Source organism: Bos indicus x Bos taurus, chromosome 4 (genome assembly GCF_003369695.1).
Source record: "Bos indicus x Bos taurus breed Angus x Brahman F1 hybrid chromosome 4, Bos_hybrid_MaternalHap_v2.0, whole genome shotgun sequence".
Classification (NCBI taxonomy): Eukaryota; Metazoa; Chordata; class Mammalia; order Artiodactyla; family Bovidae; genus Bos; species Bos indicus x Bos taurus.
The window spans coordinates 71,296,831-71,311,787 of record NC_040079.1 but is presented as its reverse complement, the minus strand read 5'-3'; the positions used below and the strand labels follow the sequence as shown (position 1 = coordinate 71,311,787).

General features: G+C 36.4%; 1 protein-coding gene across 1 annotated transcript in view; it reads right to left on the bottom strand.

Moving 5' to 3' along the window:
- COG5 (component of oligomeric golgi complex 5) overlaps positions 1 to 14,957 on the bottom strand; it is a 278,324-nt gene that overhangs the window by 90,881 nt on the left and 172,486 nt on the right. The window contains 1 exon segment of the mRNA XM_027538437.1: positions 5,335 to 5,416. Coding sequence (XP_027394238.1) covers positions 5,335 to 5,416 — 82 coding nt within the window.

Genomic DNA, 14,957 nt, shown 5'->3' with positions numbered 1-14,957 from the left:
AAATGTAAACTACTCTTTTGAGAAGTTAGAATAAAAGAGATTAGACAGTAACTAAAAAGAAACTCTATAGCTTTAATTAGATTAGAGCAACTGAAATAGGTTGATATCAAAGGGGGAAAAGATCAAAAGAGAAGTGGAAATGCAAAATCAAAAAAAAAAGAATAATGTTGCTGAGAGGAAGGGGTAAACAAAGGATCAGGTATCCATCAGTAAATGGGTGGCTATGAAGAAAAAAGTTATCTTACTCTTCAAGGCCCACAGGGAGGAAATCAGGCTTTTCTTTGGATGGCAGTTACAGACTTCTGAGTTTCTTAATGACATTAATCGTCCTGCTGACCCAGGAGAAAAGGTTAGTTACTCAAAATGAGCAGATGGGAAAAAGGAGGGCATGTGGAAAGAGCCAAGGGTTTGTAATGGTTACAGAAATAAGAAAGCAGATAACCAAAGGTAAGTAGATGATGGTACCATTAAGTGCACACACACACACACACACACACATACCCTACATAATATTGAGCTGGCAAAAAAGGTTCGTTTGGGTTTTTCCATAACTTCTTAAGAAAAACCCGAATGAACTTTCCGGCCAACTCAGGATTTTGAAATGCACTTATAAAAACTGTTTTTAAAGCTAGATGAGAGACTTCTGCTTCTGGTAAGATGTGGTAACATGAACAAGAATTACTCTCCTCTCTGAAATAACCAAAAAACAAACAAGGTGAAATATATGATATAATGATTTTTAAAACACTGAACACAATGTGATCCTTGAGAAACAGGAAACAAATGAGTGGACTCCGTGATTGCCGGCAGCTGTTTCCAGGCTATAGCACAGGAAAGAGGAAGCAATCTTTCTCCCTCTATGGTCCTCAAGACCAGGAAGACAAGGAGAATTCACAAGACAACATGCCAGAGAGAGCTGCACAAAAAGAGAACTGCAAAGATCTGCAAATGATTCACCCTGAGTATTCAGCGAAACACTAATCAGTATATGTGAGAGAAAACTTCCAGAGTTTGGGGGGTAAAAACAAGCATAAGGATTAAAGAGAATATACCTGTTCCTCATGCAAGACTGGGAAGAGTGCCTGTTTCTGAAAGCCAAACTAAAAAGCCAAAACTATTTGGTAGAGTGTACAAGTCTAGCCTCAGCAGTGGGAAATAATTAGCTCCAAAGTAAACACTGCTCAGGTTTTGCCAATAAATCTAAAAAGCAAGACTCAAAGGGATCAAAATTATTTTTCAGCAACTTGACAGTATTGAAGAGTAAGAATATTGACTGGAAGACAAAAGTATCTAGTACCAAACAAGACAAAATCCATGTCTGATACTCAATCACAAATTATTAGATATACAAAAAAGTAGAGAAAATATCAGTGATGAGAAGAAAATTCAATCAACCAGACCCAGAAATGACACAGGACTGAATTACAAACAAGGGCATTTCCATTCCAGTCCCACTCCCTAGAGCTGAAAATGAGCAGAACCATGTGGGGCTCCAACACACAGAAGCCTTTGGGTCCCCCATTCTGTGTTTGTAGGGAGTAGACTCTTGCTTCCCTGACCTTTCCTGAGTTCCAGAGGGCAGATTTGAACAGTGGCTAATCAGGGAAGGGAGAAGATGCAGAGACAAAGGAGGAGCTTGCAAGAAACAAACATACAGATTTGAAGCATGGTCTGCTTTAAGGGATACATGTAACAGTATCTTTGAACTCTTCTGCAGAACTAAAACTCCCCCAAAATAGAAGATGAACAACTTGATGAAGCATTCTTCATTGCAGAAAGGTCACAATTTGATAACCTCAGGAACCTCAGCTTAGGACTTCCCTAGTGGTCCAGTGGTTAGGAATCCACCTGCCAATGCTGGGGACATGTGTTTGATTCCTGGTCGGGGAAGATTCCACATGTCACAGGACAGCTAAACACGCCCACCACACCTAAAGAGTAGCCCCTTCGTGTAACAGTGAAGACCCAGTGCAACCAGAAAATAAACAACAACAACAAAAGAACCATATCTTATGGGGAGACCACCTGAGACCACCAGATTAAAGGAATCCAGGCCCTGCACATACCCTGACCCTTATCAGCAGCCCTGCTCTTGAACCACTGCTATAAAACTCCCCACCAAATCCCTCCAGGTTGGGACACAAAGTTTTTCAGGGTATGAGCCCACTGTGTTGCCCTGTGTCTGACAAAGTAATAATGTTATTCTTTTCTACTTCACCCAAAATTCTGTCTCTGAGATTTGATTCAGTACGAGTGTACAGAGGCTGAGTTTTCGGCATCAGAATTATACTCTCTTAGTATTTGTGTGATTTTTGAGATGAAGCTTACCTTATACAGTTTCTACTAAAAATGTGATAAGTAAACCAATCATAAACAATACTGGAAGATGTAATGATTAAAGGTTTGAAATTTTTCAATAATGCTAAGGCTATTTCTTTGCTACACTCCTTCCATATTGAGAGAAAAAACATTATAAATGAAATTTAAATTTACTCATTAAACAAAGAAAGTAAAATACAGTCTACAACAACTCCAACGTTTCTGTAAAGGCTTTAAAGTGATAAGGTACATTTTCAGTGAATGCTTGAAAGCAGAAATACTGTAACAGCCATAAATGAGCTTTTACATTAGCCTTCTTTTATTCTGAAAACCAAGATTTTAATGAATTTTGTAATTATTCTTAATATTTTGTAGGTAAATTTACATCTTTGTGTTTCCATACTGGTATGTAAGTATTAATAAATGTATTTCTTTAAACATAATTGGCTTACAGTGTGAAAGTATTAAAGAAAATTTCATGATGATAATTGGTTTCATGAAAAACTATTAGTTTCATGCATGGAGTAAGAAACTAGAATAACCAAAATTACTAAGTAAATAAATAAAGATAATTTCTAGTAACTGAAAATCATACGTTATTTATACAAACATGGATGTGCATTAAAAAAAATGAAACAAAGCAGAGCCAAAAACAGTCTTACACATATATAACCACATGACTTTCAACTAAAGTGCCAGGACAGTCAACAGGCAAAGCATAACATCTCAGATCCACATGCAAAGAAATAAACCTTGACCATGATCTCACACCATACACAAAAATTAACTCCAAAGGAATCCAGTAAAACTTCTACAATAAAATATAGGAGGAAATACTTACAGCCTTAGGTTAGACAAAGATTTCTTAGGTCAAACAATCCTCCAAAAGTTATAAAAGAAAAATTGATAAGTTATACTGGTTCAAAAATAAAACTTGTCATTTGGAAGATACCATTAAGAAAATGAAAAGGCAAACACAGACAGATGTGTCTGCAAAACAAACATCTGAGAAAGGACTTTGAACCCAGATATATAAAATTATCTTAAGACTTAATAATTAGAAGACAGTGAAAGTGAAAGTGTTAGTCACAGTCGTGTCCAACTCATTGTGACCCCATGGACTGTAGCCCGCCAGGTTACTCTCTCCAAAGAACTCTCCAGGCAAGAATACTGGAGTGGGTTGCCATTTCCTCCTCCAAGGGATCTTTCCAACCCAGGGATCGAACCTGGGTCTCCTAAACTGCAGGCAGATTCTTTATCACTGTGCTACAAGGGAAGTGTGAAGAAGAGGACAAGCAATAAGCTAAAAAATTAAATAAAGCTAAAAAGTCAATATTCTTTATAAATACTTGATTAATAAAGATATACAGATGGAAAATAAATGTGAAAATATGGTTATCACTGGTCTTTAAGCCAGTGGAAGTTAAAGCCACAATGAAAATCTACTAAACACAAGAATGGCTAAAAGTAAAATAACAATATCATGGATTGATAAAAAGGTAGAGGAATTATCATACATTGTTGATGTGGATGAAAAATCATACATTCATCTTAGGAAGCAGTTCAGCAGTTATTTAAAGGTAACATATACGTATCAAATTATCAGGAAATTCCACTCAAGTATTTACCCAAGAGAATGAAGACATATGTCTACAAAAGATTTGTGTGTAAATGATTACAGCAGCTTTACTCATAACAACATCAAACTTTAATACCCCAGTTATCCTCCAACTGAGGAATAGACAAATAGCATATATCTATACAATGAAAGTTTAGTCAGAAGTAAAAACAGACTACTGGAACATGCAACAACATGAATAAATCTTAAAATAACTATACATTGCTATAAAAGTTCTCATACTGCATGATTCCAGTTTTATAAAAATCTATGAAAAGCTAACTTATACTGACAGAAAACTTACCATTAGCTGCCAGGAGCCAAGAGGCAGAAATAAGAAACTGACTATAAGTATATGAAGGACATTTGGGGGTGATGGAAATGTTCTGTCTTGTAATGGCAATTTTAACGATGTAAACACTTGTTAAAAACTCATAGAATCCTCTGCTCAAAGTTGGTAAATACATGTAAATTACATATTAAAAAAGATGACCAAACAGATATATAAAGCAGAGAAAAGCACAGTATTCTCAGAGTAGAGTGATTTGTAGAAGAAAATGGAGAGAATCAGTCCTAAATAAATCCTCTGCATAAGTTCTGTCTAGCCACACAGGAATGAAGACCTCTGTGGTCACTACCTTGCTGCACAGTTCTTGACAAATAGAAGCAGGGAAGCAGGTACTGTGGTTTGTTCACCCAGGACTGCCAGGGACTAAATAATGCTTACATATACTAGTACTTTCAATAAATGTTTTTGAATAAAAATTTAACTACATAGAAACTCTCAAAATTCTTTTAAAAAGCCTCCATATATTTAATGCTCTTACATTCAGTGATTAGACAAAAACACTTCCATGATATTAGCTAGTTTGTATATTTCACTGTTTAGAACTACCCTGTGCCGTTATTCCATGACAAAAACAAACAGAGAGAAAATTTTTAGATGATATTTGGTTAAGCAACTTTTAACTCATGATGCAGGCATTTCATCTGTTCATTCATCAAATCATCATTTTTACAAAAAGGAAAAAGCCATAAGGTCTCTGTGTCTTAATATCTCTTAGTTAGGAACTAAAATATTCTAATTAAAATACTCTACAAGCATTAATAAAATTCTTCAACATCAAACATCCTTTTACACAGAAAAAAAATCAGAGTTCCCCTGACTAAATTATGGAGAATTAACTTATTCTTCTGAAGAATTTCATTTCATATCCTAAGTATTTTAAAAGTGTAGAAAGAACTTATTGCTTATATAACTGAATATACAGGTAACATAAGAAATGACAATTACCCAGGAGTTTCTGAAAGATATGTTATATAAACCAATAGATCAAAACTTCTTGAAGTAACTGAAAAACTTTGAAATCAATTTGCAAAATAAATACTATACTTACAATTTGTTGCTGTCTGAAATTGAGAAGAAAGTGCTTGAGTAACTGAATTCCAAAATGTATATAAAATTTCAGCCTGTCCATCCTGTGGCCCAAAAAAAGGGGGGTATATTATTTTTTTTTAATGATAATGGATAAGATATAGCATTGACAATGTATTAAAAATATATTTAAGTCAAAATTCCTAAGACATCTATCAAACAATGAAATTATTAAATAACAAAGTAGAAATATATAGATGATTCAAATCACGTCTCATGTTCAGATAATCAGTCACCATCCTTCTCTGCTACTGACTAGCTGTGTGAGCTTGAGCAAGTTGCTAAATCACTGTATGACTATGGTAACAGTACCTACACTGCAGAATTATTAAGAGGATTTCTAAAGTTTATAAAAGTGAACTCTTGGGACAGTTCTTAACATGTCGTAAACCCTCAGTGAATGTTAGTTATTACTATAACAATTACCATCATCATTTTATATACAAAAGGCAATTTGTGTGACCATAAGAAAATGAAGAACAAGCATACTTAGATTAACATTGACCAGCAGGATATAATTCACCAACTACAAAAGAGAACTGCCTGAAGAATAGATACAATTTTTTGTTTTCTTTTTTAAGTCACAGAAATTACTATTTGGAATAAGAAAAGGCAACCCACTCCAGTATTCTTGCTGGGAAAATTTCATGGACAGAGGAGCCTGGCAGGTTACAGTCCATGGGGTCACAAAGAGTAGGATACAACTGAGTACAAATTACTATTACTCAGCTTAGCAGGATACTATCATTCAACTATTAATACATATTTTACAAAGTAATTACTACAAGAAAGGATAAACATTAGTTTAAGTATTATTTGTTAAAATAAGAAAGTATTTTAGTACTGTTAAAACAAAATGGAACTTCTGGAAAATTTACCAAGTCCTTTAAGGTACTTCTACTTGCGTGGTATATAATATCAAATTGCTGGTATTCTATTTTTGAAGTACAAGAATGCCAATTTCACATGGTTCACTTTAATCACATAAATATGTATAATGTTCAAATATGACTACTCTCATAAAAAAGAATAATTAAGAAATTCATTAATTCTATTTTACTTTTGCAATTGCAAAAATGAAATTCTACTTATCAAGGTTATAAAGAAAATGAACTATGAAAAATACTGATTTCTCACTTCTATATCTACACACATATCTATTTTTCTCATTATTTGTTTCTTTAGTAAGTCTTTTGTTTTGATTTCAAATGGGTATTGTGTACCACAAAAAGAGGCAAATCAAATAATTGCCAGTTTCTTACTCAGGGATCAGAAAGTAGATTTAGATCACCAATATTTTATGCAATATGTATATTGTATATGTGCAAGCTCAGTTGCTCAGTGGTGTCCGACTCTGCAACCCTATGGACTGCAGTCTGCCAGGTTCCTCTTGTTCCAGGCAAGAATACTGGAATAGGTTGCCATTTCCTCCTGCAGGGGATCTTCTGGACCCAGAGATCAAACCTGCATCTCCTATGTCTCCTGCATTGGTAAGCAGATACACTGTATATCATACAGCTTAAAGTGGATGTTTTTCCAACAAGGACCTATAATAGCACAAGCAATTATATTCAATATCTTGTAATAACTGCTAATGCAAAAGAATCTGGAGAAGCATATATATCTACTATATATAAAACTATAACTCAATCACTTTGGTGTACTGTAACTAATGCAACATTGTAACTCCTTAAACTTTAGTTAAATAAACTGACTTTTTCATCAAATTAAAGAATCATTATATCATATTAACAAAATGAAGGACAAAACCACATGATCATCTCAACTGATACACAAATAGCATTAGACAAAGTTCAACACAATTTCATGATAAAACCACTCAACAAGCTAGGAAATTATCACAATATAATAAAGGCCATATATAACAAGTCCACAGGTAACATCATAATGGTAAAAATCTGAAAGCGAAGATGCAGAACACTGGATGACTATATATATATATACACACACACACACATATATACACATGCATATATATATATGCTTCTACACACACACACACTTAAATAAGAAAATGGGTCAATCTTGCTTAAGCATACAAATACAAAACTTTCAGGTATAAGAGTAAATTGACTTTGGTATTTGAATTATCTACCTAAACAAGTTGGATTTATGTCAGCAATGTAAGTATCATTAAATATTAGGAACTGTATTAATGCAATAGCCCAATGTTTGCAATAAGGAAATCTACAGAAGCATGTAGCTGAGTGAATAAAAGGCAATTAATACAGTCCATTTAAATTAGCAAAATACTTAATACCCAGTTCTCATTTTTAAAAAAAATTCATAGAAAACAAAGCATAAAATGATTCCTATCCTTTTAAAATTATGGTTAAAAAACACAAAATTTACCATCTTAGCCACAGTAGTGTTAACTCCATGTACCTTGTGCAACAGATCCCTGCAATTTTTCCATCTTGCAAAACTGAAACTCTATAACTAATGAACTACTCCCATTTTCTTTCTCCCCCAGCCCTTGCAAACTACCTATCTACTTTCCAAGAAGGTAACTATACAAAATACGTGTGTTTTTGTGGTAAGACTGTTTCATTTAGCATGATGTAAAGATTCAACCATCTTTACCATCTTAAGACTAAATAATATTCCATTGTATCTATGTACACATGTATTTCTGTGCCTTAAACATATTTTCTTTTTTTGTTAAGCAACATTTTTTAAAAATTTATTTGTTTTAATCGGAGGCTAATTACTTTACAATATTGTAGTGGTTTTTGCCATACATTCACATGAATCAGCCACAGGTGTACATGTGTTCACCATCCTGAACCCCCCACTCCCACCTCCCTCACCATCCTATCCCTTACGGTCATCTCACTGCATCAACCCTGAGCACCCTGTCTCATGTATTGAACCTGGACTGGCAATCTATTTCACATATGATAATATACATGTTTTAATGCTATTCTCTCAAATCATCCCACCCTTGCCTTCTCCCACAGAGTCCAAAAGACTGGTCTATACATCTATGTCTCTTTTGCTGACTTGCATATAGGGTCATTGTTACATTCTTTCTAAATTTCATACGTATGTGTTCAGTTGGAGAAGGCAGTGGCACCCCACTCCAGTACTCTTGCCTGGAAAATCCCATGGATGGAGGAGCCTGGTGGGCTGCAGTCCATGGGGTCGCTGAGGGTCAGACACGACTGAGCGACTTCACTTTCACTTTTCACTTTGATGCATTGGAGAAGGAAATGGCAACCCACTCCAGTGTTCTTGCCTGGAGAATCCCAGGGACGGGGGAGCCTGTTGGGCTGCCGTCTGTGGGGTCGCACAGAGTCGGACACGACTGAAGTGACTTAGCATAGCATGTGTTCAGTTCAGTTCAGTTCAGTGGCTCAGTCTGTCCGACTCTTTGTGACCCCTTGAATTGCAGCACGTCAGGCCTGCCTGTCCATCATCAACTCCTGGAGTTCACTCAAACTCATGTCCATCAAGTCAGTGATGCGATCCAGCCATCTCATCCTCTGTCGTGCCCTTCTCCTCATGCCTCCAATCCCTCCCAGCAACAGGGTCTTTTCCAATAAGTCAACTCTTCGCATGAGGTGGCCAAAGTATTGGAGTTTCAGCTTTAGCATCAGTTCTTCCAATGAACACCCAGGACTGATCTCCTTTAGAATGGACTGGTTGGATCTCCTTGCAGTCCAAGGGACTCTCAAGAGTCTTCTCCAACACCACAGTTCAAAGGAATCAATTTTTCAGTGCTCAGCTTTCTTTATAGTCCAACTCTCACATCCATACATGACCACTGGAAAAACCATAGCCTTGACTAGATGGACCTTTGTTGGAAAAGTAATGTCTGCTTTTTAATATGCTGTCTAGCTTAGTCGTAACTTTCCTTCCAAGGAGTAAGCGTCTTTTAATTTCATGGCTGCAATCACCATCTGCAGTGATTCTGCAGCTCAGAAAAATAAAGTTAGCCACTTTTTCCCCATCTATTTGCCACGAAGTGACAGGACCAGATGCCATGATCTTAGTTTTCTGAATGCTGAGATTTAAGCCAACTTTTTCACTCTCCTCTTTCACTTTCATCAAGAGGCTCTTTAGTTCTTCTTTGCTTTCCGCCATAAGGGTGGTGTCATCTGCATATCTGAGGTTATTGATATGTCTCCTGGCAATCTTGATTCCAGCTTGTGCTTCCTCCAGCCCAGCATTTCTCATGATGTACTCTGCATAGAAGTTAAATAAGCAGGGTGACAATATACAGCCTTGACATACTCCTTTTCCTATTTGGAACCAGTCTGTAGTTCCATGTCCAGTTCTAACTGTTGCTTCCTGACCTCCATACAGGTTTCTCAAGAGGCAGCTCAGGCGGTCTCGTATTCCCATCTCTTTCAAAATGTTCCACAGTTTATTGTGATCCATACAGTCAAAGGCTTTGGCATAGTCAATAAAGTAGAAATGCATGTTTTTCTGGAATTCTTCCTTTTTCGAAGATCCAGTGGATGTTGGCAATTTGATCTCTGGTTCCTCTGCTTTTTCTAAATCCAGCTTGAATATCTGGAAGTTCACAGTGCACGTACTGCTGAAGCCTGGCTTGGAGAATTTTGAGCATTACTTTACTAGCGTGTGAGATGAGTGCAATTGTGTGGTAGTCTGAGCATTCTTTGGCATTGCCTTTCTTTGGGATTGGAATGAAAACTGACCTTTTCCAGTCCTGTGGCCACTGCTGAGTTTTCCAGATTTGCTGGCATATTGAGTACAGCACTTTCACAGCATCATCTTTTAGGATCTGAAATAGTTTAACTGGAATTTCATCAGCTCCACTAACTTTGTTCATAGTGATGCTTCCTAAGGCCCACTTGACTTCACATTCCAGGATGTCTGGCTCTAGGTGAGCGACCACACCATTGTGATTATCTGGGTCATGAAGCTCTTTTTTGTACAGTTCTTGTGTGTATTCTTGCCACCTCTTCTTAATATCTTCTGCTTCTGTTAGGTCCCTACCATTTATGTCCTCTATTGAGCCCATCTTTGCATGAAATGTTCTCCTGGTATCTCTAATTTTCTTGATTTCATATGGCAGTTCTATTTCCAGTTTTTTAAGGAATCTCCACACTGTTCTCCATAGTGGCTGTACTAGTTTGCATTCCCACCAACAGTGTAAGAGGGTTCCCTTTATCCACACCCTCTCCAGCATTTATTGTTTGTAGACCTTTGGATAGCAGCCATTCTGACCGGGTGAGATGGTACCTCATTGTGGTTTTGATTTGCATTTCTCTGATAATGAGTGATATTGAGCATCTTTTCATGTGTTTGTTAGCCATCTGTATGTCTTCTTTGGAGAAATGTCTGTTTAGTTCTTTGGCCCATTTTCTTGATTGGGTCGTTTATTTTTCTGGAATTGAGCTGCAGGAGCTGCTTGTATATTTTGGAGATTAATTCTTTGTCAGTTGCTTCGTTTGCTATTTTCTCCCATTCTGAAGGCTGTCTTTTCACCTTGCTTATAGTTTCCTTCGTTGTGCAAAGGTTTTAAGTTTAATTAGGTCCCATTTGCTTATTTTTGCTTTTATTTCCACTACTCTGGGAGGTAGGTCATAGAGGATCCTGCTATGATTTACGTCAGAGAGTGTTTTTCCTGTGTTTTCCTCTAGGAGTTTTATAGTTTCTGGTCTTATGTTTAGATCTTTAATCCATTTTGAGTTTATTTTTGTGTATGGTGTTAGAAAGTGTTCTGGTTTCATCTTTTGCAAGTGGTTGACTAGTTTTCCCAGCACAACTTGTTAAAGAGATTGTCTTTTCTCCATTGTATATTCTTGCCTCCTTTGTCAAAGATAAGGTGTCCATAGGTGCATGGATTTATCTCTGGGCTTTCTGTTTTGTTCCATTGATCTATATTTCTGTCTTTGTGCCAGTACCATACTGTCTTGATGGCTGTAACTTTGTAGTATAGCCTGAAGTCAGGCAGATTGATTCCTCCAGGTCCATTCTTCTTTCTCAGGATTGCCTGGTTATTCGAGATTTTTTGTATTTCCATACAAATTGTGAAATTATTTGTTCTAGTTCTGTGAAAAATACCGTTGGTAGCTTGATAGGGATTGCATTGAATCTATAGATTACTTTGGGTAGTATACTCATTTTCACTATATTGATTCTTCTGATCCATGAACATGGTATATTTTTCCATCTATTTGTGTCATCTTTGATTTCTTTCATCAGTGTTCTTTAGTTTTTTATATATAGGTCTTTTGTCTCTTTAGGTCAGACAGTTCAATTGCTTCTATCTCTTGGCTATTATGAATAATGCTGCAATGAACACAGCGGGGCAAATCTCTCTTTAAGATCTTGTTTACAGTTCTTTTGGATCTCTATCTCCAGAAGTGAGATTGCTGGATTATACATTAATTCTATTTTTACTTCTTTTGAGAAAACTCTATACTGTTTTTCTTAGCAGCTGCACCATTTTACACTCCTAATAACAATGTACTGATTTCTACACATCCTCACCAACACTTGTTTTCTGTTTTGAAAAGTCATGCTAATCAGTGCATGTGATATCTCATTATGATTTTGATTTGTACTTCCTGATGATTAGTGGTGCTGATGATCTTTTAATTTGCTTGTTGGTCATTTCCATGTCTTCTTTGAAGAAATGTCTATTTGTATGTCTATTCAAGTCCATCACACATTTTTTTTAGTTGAGTTACTTGGTTTCTTGTTACTGTTGTTGAGTTGTAGGAGTTCTTTATATATTATGAACATAAACCCCTTATCAAATATATAACTTGCAAATATTTTCTCTCATTCTGTGGGTTGCCTTTTCATTCTATTGTTTCCTTTGTCACAAAGAAGTTTCAAAGTTTGATGTACTCCTATTTTTGCTTTTCTCACCTGTGATTTTGGTGTTATATTCATGAAATCACTGCCAAGTACAATATTATGAAGATTTCCCCTGTTTTCTACTATGAGTTTTAAAATTTTAGTTCTTACATTTAGGGTTTTATTTTTTTTATTTTTTTTAAATTTTATTTTATTTTTAAACTTTACATAATTGTATTAGTTTTGCCAAATATCAAAATGAATCCGCCACAGGTATACACATTTTGAATTCATTTTTTAATACAGTAGGGTTTTAACTCATTTTGAATTGATGTTTTAATACAGTTTAAGGTAAGGGTCTAATTTCTTTATTTTGCACAGGAACATCCAATTTTCCAGCATCATTTCTAGAAGAGACTAGTAATACAAAGTTTGTGTGACCCTCTTTATTCTACATACCACTATTTGTCTTTTTTTAATCTGAAATTAATACTGTCACTATTGCTTTCATTTGAGAAATGTTTATCAATCCATTTATTTTATTCTTTCAAGTTGTTTGTTTTTTGATGTGACTCTTATAAATCTATTTTATTTTTAACCATTGTTTTGTCTTTTAATAAGGAAACTACAAACCAAATATGTTTAACTAACAGGTTGTTTTAGCTTTTATCATCTCATTGTGTTTCCTTTGTTTTCTGTATTTGGTCTGTGGATTATTTTTGTTTGCTTTTATCTTCTCTAGAGGCTTTTTATTTATTCATTTTGGATGTGTCATTATTTATTCCTACAACTGACCATAAATTCCTTTCAGTCAAATCATCTCTGAAATTCTACAGAATTACTGAAATAGATTCCTAGAAATAACAGGAAATCTTCAAGGCTCTTTTATAATTTCCAAAGTAAACAAGAAAATTCTAAGACATAGACATGCCATTTTAAAAGAAAACATAGGGTCCCGGATAATCTGGCTACTTCTTCCTTTTTAGTGACAAGTCACTTAAAACTTCAAAGCCAGAAAGTATGTACTTTTAACTTATTCAGAGAACTCAAAGTGTCCATGCTCTAGAATATATGTGAACCTTGGCTAAGAAATTAATGTTTTCTGAATATCCATTATGTAACAGGCATTGCTGAATGCTATCTCACTTAAATCTTACAACAACCACTAGAGTATAAGGCCCACAGTAGTAGAGGCCTTATTTTGTCTTTTTCACCACTCTAATTACAACACTGAGACTGTGACCTAGACATAAAGGCACATAATATTTATTTTGAGAATAAGTGGATGACATTTTTATGTCCCTTTTCAGAGTAAAACAAAGATCAAAGAGAAAACGTGACTTGCTTAGAATCACACAGAAAGTGGTAGAGCTGGGATTTGATCTAAAGTGTGTTTGGTTGAAAGTATTGTGTGTGCTAAGTCGGTTCAGCCATGTCCGATTCTGTGCAACCCCATGGGCTGCAGCCCGCCAGAATCCTCTATCCATGGGATTCTCCAACCAAGAACACTGGAGTGGGTTGCCATGCCCTCCTCCAGGGAATCTTCCTGACCCAGGGATCAAACTCACATCTCTCATGTCTCCTGCATTGGCAGGTGGGTTCTTTACCACTAGTGCCACCTGGGAAGCCCCTATCAAAGTATTAGTCCCCTTTAACTTAACTTACAAAACCTTATATGGTATGATTGTGAGAGTCAATTCCTAGGTAGGTTGATAAGAAATCCAGGGGTCCCCAAGGGGAGAGGGGTCTGGAATTCTCAAGGAAGAGGAAAGGACAAACTTTCTTTTCCCTCTACTTTCCTTAGCCTTAGTCACATAAAACGTTTTTATCTTTAAGCCTGGAACTGCTGCTGCTGCTGCTGCTAAGTCGCTTCAATAGTGTCCGACTCTGTGCGACCCCATAGATGGCAGCCCAATGGCTCCCCCGTCCCTGGGATTCTCCAGGCAAGAACACTGGAGTGGGTTGCCATTTGATGATTACACAACTAACAACTCGGTCTGGACTCTGTACTAAGGATTATATAGCAGTCTATCCTGCTTGAGGACAGTTTCTCCTTCCTGAGGGCCTTCTGGCTAATCCTGTTATCTTGAAATGTGGATTGTGGGAGTGTGTCTCTTTGCAACCTCTGGACATTCTTTTGACTCACTGTAATAACTAACTGGAGAGTGTATAACTCCATTGCTAACACTAGTAAGGGGGTACTCTTTCTGCCCCCTTCTGATGTCTATGTCAGAAGCTTTCTCTATCCCTTTTATACGTTAATAAAACTCTATTGCACAAAAGCTCTGAGCGATCAAGCCTTGTCTCTGGCCCTGGATTGAATTCTTCTATTCCGGAGGCCCAGAATCCGGGCGTCTTTTCGTGGGTCAGCAACAACCTTTCAATTGTCCCAGTCTATTTCTCTTGTTACACCCCACTGAGATCAAAGATTCAACCACACTCCAATTCTTTCAGGTTCTTAAAGGTTCTTTTGTAGTTTCTCCCAGTTATTAGCCTTTAAACTAGAACCTTCATCAGTCAATTTAGGTATCATTTCTCTTGGTTCCCCTATGCTTGGTGTGCTCTATTAAATACATCTATTGCACCCCATATTCCCCAACATAATTACATTTTCCCATTTAAATAAAGGAACAGAGCAGTGGTCAAGAAGAGGGAGCCTGAAAGTAGAGTATTAAAGTTCAAATCCAGACTCTACCACCTCTACTGATAGAACCTGTGGGGCATCTGAGTGAAGATGATCTAGGACATGGAAAAGATACAACTCTCTTGCTTAAGAATAAAATCTAA